Below are 5,239 nucleotides of genomic sequence, written 5' to 3' on the forward strand. Positions count from 1 at the left end.
ATCTGGGCCAGTCGAACTCTCAAGGGAGCTTTATATGATCAAAAAACTTGTATTATTAACTAATTATCTGGCCACATGTGCTGGCTTTTCTGGGATGAAAATTTATGGTGCGACTGAAATCTGATTGGTTCCAAAGCCACAAAAAGTTCAGGTTGCTGAATTTCCTAATCCATCAAGCCAGTGTCTAGGTTCATGAAGAAGTTGGAATTGAATTCAGTTTTCAAGCGTTAAATCAATTTATGTGTTTAAAATTCTTTTAAGGATATTGATTTAAATTCCAAATGAAATTTAAATCATAAAAAATAAGTAAAAGCAACAGTAATTCCAATTAAAAACATACTATTTCAAAAATACACCTGCATCTGTGCACTGCACTGCTGACCCAAATGATATTTGTTTCTGCAGAACATCCCGGGAACAAAGATGGTTTTCCCTGGATTGAAGAAGCCACAGGAGTGTGCCGAGCTCATTCCACACTTCTGAGTTCTGATCTCCCCATTTTACAATTATTAGAGATTGCTTCTCATAGAGCAAATGGTATTTTCCTACGAATAAAGGAGACTACTATACCATGAGCGTTGCTAGTCATTACCAGAATCATGCATGTCTTTGAATCTCCATGCTTGTTATTCCAAATAATTATGGTAGATGGTCGCCGTTTTGCAAAGAAATATAAAAACTTGGGGAGAATCATTCCAAAAACTAAATATTTTTTAATGTTTTATAAACTCTGTAAATGTTAAGAAGTTTTACCTTTCCCAATGGCTAGTCATTGATATAAAATGCCTGTCCTGATTCCTCGAGTGTGTTTTGAAGAACTTGGGAAGCTTTACATGATTATCCTTGTTCATCACCATACTTTGAGAAACCCAAACTGGCCACGCAGATTCTTAATTGTTGTAATTGTTGTTAGTGTGTATATGACGCGTAGTTAGTAGTTAATGGGTTAATTAGATGTTAAAACAATATTATACATATGAATATATTTAATTTATTAATAAAAATTTATTTATTTTTTGTATTTATCAAATATTTTATTAATAAATCTAAAATAAAGATAAACTCTCTAGCACAAAAATATTTTACAAAAAAAATTATGAAGTTTTTATAATTCTGAAATTCTTATTGCATGAAAACATTATTTTTAAATGTTCTTATTTAATGTTATATTAAGAATAAATATTAATTAGAGTTGTTGAAATAGGTATATTTAATAGATATGATGGATACTTAAAACTAATATGTAGATGTTTATAGGATAACATGTATACTGATCTATATAAAAAAATCACTTGTATTTATAAAAAAGCTAAGATAATAATTATGTTAATGATATTTAGATTTAAAATCGTTAAATCATTTTATATATAAAGTGTTATATTTTGATTATGCTATACATTATCCTAATAAAAAATAACAAATAAATAAATATTAAATATAATATAAACAATATAAAAATAATTAAAAAATTAAAAAAAATTCTAAATGTTTTATAAATCCGTTCATCTCCTCTCAAGTAATGTTAATGCTAAGCAATTGGAATATTCTTTTTTCAAGAATATATATATTATATATATATCAAAATTATAAAAAACAAATATTTACAAAATATCATTCCAATAATTTTTCAAATAAAAATAATTTTAAAATCATTTTAAAAAATAAATAGTAACCCTAAAATAAATACTCACAAAAAACCAGATTATAATACAAAAACAAACACTAGAAAAGTTAATTTTATAACAATCTCATTAATTTTCGCTATAATCAATGGATTCAATGCTAAAAATCTCTAGAGTCAATGCCTGTAGGATGTTCCAGTATTTTAAACTAATCATTGTAAAAGAGAGAGGCTGTGAGTGCATCCAGGCCCAAAAAATATGAATAACTCTAACTATTCGTTTTAACCATAAAATAATTTTAGGGTTTTATATTTATTTCTTTTTTTTTTTACTCTTTTTTTTTTAATTTGAATTGAATTGAGATTACATATGACTTAGCATGATGAAAACCCTTTTATAGCAAATCCTAATGAGCATTAATTAATTATATATATATATATATAGAAGCCACCTGATACGAGGAGACGATGACAAATTTGCAACTTACTTTTGTACAAAAGTGACAACAACTATTTCCTTGCACGTCTAAAAAACTTAGCTTTCTTAACGTTACCTCTGTTCGTATATGCCAAGGAGGTGGGGTTTTTTTTCTTTTTTCTTTTTTCTTTTTCTTTTTTTTTTTCTTTTTGTTATTTTTTTAAAATTTTATTCTTTAATATTTATCTAATTTTAAATTTTTTAAAATTATTTTTATTTATTTTTTATAAAATTATCGTAATCTCAAATAAATTTAATTTAATACCTAGTTTATACTTATTTTCTCAAACATTCATCATATGATTAAATAAAAAATAATTTTAAAAAATAAAATTCTTAAACCCAATATAGTCCATCAACCAAATCATAAATTTGACTAATTACACTACAAAACCTAAGTTGATATATCATTGTTTTAATATTAATGAAAAATCATCTTCTTCTTTTTAAGCCAAACCACATTTATTATCAATTATTTAATTTTTTTTTTAAATCAACCAAGTCAACTGGATCATATCAAAATAACTTTTATATAATTTAATTTTAAATTCGAATTGCATAAAAAATTGGATTAAAAAGTTTCAATGTTAATTTATTGGGATAAGTTTAAAAATAATATCAAACAATTTCTTATACCCCAAATATTTTTTTATATTAATATGTTTTAAAATTCAATTTGTAATGTAGTACCATCATTTAAACTAGTTACTCTACTCTACTAAAATAATTAAACAAGTTTATGTTACTTCATTATTTACATGAACAATGAAGCACCTTCGTTTTTTCTTTTAAATAACTTTTTTTTTAATTCAAATTTTCAAAAAAAAAAATTCTTCAATATTTTATTGATTTTGAATTGATCATTTTAATTTATTTTGATTTATTTTCTATAAAGTTATTATAATTTTAAACAAATATCTTGATATTTAGTTGATACTAAATTTTTACAAGTTTCTATTTTTATTATCATATAATTAAATAAAAAATAATTAAAAATTAAATTTTTTAAACCATGCAGAGTGCATAATCTAGGTTGTAGTTGGAGGTTCCGCGAGTTAAGTTGTGAAATCTGAAATAATTTAATACGTCATTATCTCAATATTATAAAAAAATAAATATTATATTAAAATTATTTTAAAGTTAAACCATGTCTTTACATATTGTCCAGATAACTTTTAGACCTACCAAGTCAACTAGGTCATTTAAAATCAACTCTTATGTGGGTTAATTTTAAACTCGAGTTAAACAAAAAATTAAATTCAATAGTTTCAAGGTTAACCTATTGGATAGAGTTTAATAATAAAATCAAATAGTTTTCTATTTTTTAATTTCATCTTCTAATTTTTTTTCTTGTAATTGAATCCTTTTTGGCGCTTTATTTTTATCTTATTCTTCAATATGTGAGTGATTTTGAATTAGTGTTTATAATTTTTTTTTTGTTTTTTATTTTCTATAAAGTTATCACAGTTTCAAATAAATATTTTGATGTTTGATTGATGCTTAATTTTACGAATATCTATTTTTTTTATCATATTATTAAGTAAAAAAAAATTAAAAGAACTACTCCATAATCCGAGTTGTGGGTTTAGAAAATTAAGCCTCAAAGTTCAGATAGATCTAATATATTATCATCTCAATATAAAAAAATTATTTTATTCTTTAAACTTATTAAATTGATTAAATTACATAAAAACAATACTCATACAATTTAATTTAAAATTTAAGTTAAATAAAAAACCAATCAATAATTTTTATAAATAACCTGTTTAATTAGATTTAATAACAATACCACATCATTATCTAGACCTCAGTAATTTTTTTTTTTAGGTTCAAAAGTTTTTTGATTCAATCGCGGTATAACACCCTTGTTTTTTTTTCTCAATCCTTTTCCCAAAATATTAATTTTTTTTTTCTTTTCAGCTTTTGCATTAAGGATCTAACACATATTTTATTGAAAACAAAAATAACAAGGCGTCGTCCCCTTTAAAAGGAGGATTTTCACTTTTATTTCAGTGAATGGAATTTTTGCACGAGACATCATTTTTAAAGAAATATCTCATGTCGTGAACCTCCTGCCTAAAATATCTAGTTCCAAAGAACCAATAGAAGCTACAAATCTACAACCTCCTTCCCCCCCCACCACTTGTTATCTTCTGTGTGAGGAGAACAAAATGCCTGCTGGTTGCCTGCCTTCTTCATACACGCCATTTGCTTCAATGATAACCAAATTCTTAACCCCAAAAACCTTCACTTCCTTCCCTCCGACGTCGTCTAGGAAAACGTGTAACTATTCTATGACATGTAGGGCTACTTCATCGTCTTCGTCTTCGTCTTCTTATTCATCAATCACAGACTTTGATCTCTATGATCTTCTAGGTATAGATAGCTCAAGCGATCATTCACAGATAAAAATAGCTTACCGGACTTTGCAAAAAAGATGCCACCCTGACATAGCAGGGCCAGCAGGACATGACATGGCTATTATACTCAACGAAGCTTATTCACTTTTGTCTGATCCAAATTCACGTTTGGCTTACGATAAGGTCAGTTTGTTATTATCCATACATTAGAGAAACCAAGGTTGAATTTTCCGACCGTGGATGTTTTGTCTTTCTGTGGTCTATCTTCAACATAGAAACCGTAAAATATGAACAGATTTTAATCATGCATGTTGAGAGTTGTGGCCCAACCATGGCAAATGAGATCTTGGCCCGATAGATCTTTGATGTCTTAAGGCTTCCTTGTCGGTGCTGCCCAGATGAACTTTTTTTGAGGATTTCTAACATGAAGAACTTTTGAGCCGGTTGTTCTAGAACTAAATCCCATTTAAAATAAGTGATTATATACATAATTAATCTCAAGCTCTAACATTATTAAGTCACCATAGCTACAAGACCACCCAATTTTTTTATCATGAAGCACTTGTTAAAGAGAAATTCCAATCAAATTTCTTAAATTAACATGAAGCACTTGTTTTGCCTACATGCGAGAATATTCAAGCAGAGATTTATTAATTTTCGTGTTCATTTGCTTTACAGGAACAGGCAAAGATGGCAGAACTTCGTGGCTACTCTGGCAAACCAATATATTCAGTATGGTTTGGCTCAGAAAGTGAACAAAGAGCGGGTTTTGTCGATGGA

At 26.7% G+C, this 5,239-nt stretch overlaps 1 protein-coding gene across 1 annotated transcript in view; it reads left to right on the forward strand.

The window, feature by feature from the left end:
• The first annotated feature begins 4,105 nt into the window (after window positions 1–4,105).
• The window catches only part of LOC105109291 (uncharacterized), a 2,531-nt gene continuing 1,397 nt past the window's right edge, over window positions 4,106–5,239 (forward strand). Inside the window, exons 1-2 of the mRNA XM_011003941.1 lie at window positions 4,106–4,642; window positions 5,138–5,225. Coding sequence (XP_011002243.1) covers window positions 4,271–4,642; window positions 5,138–5,225 — 460 coding nt within the window. The 5' untranslated portion in view covers window positions 4,106–4,270. The remainder of the gene's footprint in view (window positions 4,643–5,137; window positions 5,226–5,239) is intronic.

Source organism: Populus euphratica, unplaced genomic scaffold (assembly GCF_000495115.2).
Source record: "Populus euphratica unplaced genomic scaffold, PopEup_1.0 scaffold303.1, whole genome shotgun sequence".
Classification (NCBI taxonomy): domain Eukaryota; kingdom Viridiplantae; phylum Streptophyta; class Magnoliopsida; order Malpighiales; family Salicaceae; genus Populus; species Populus euphratica.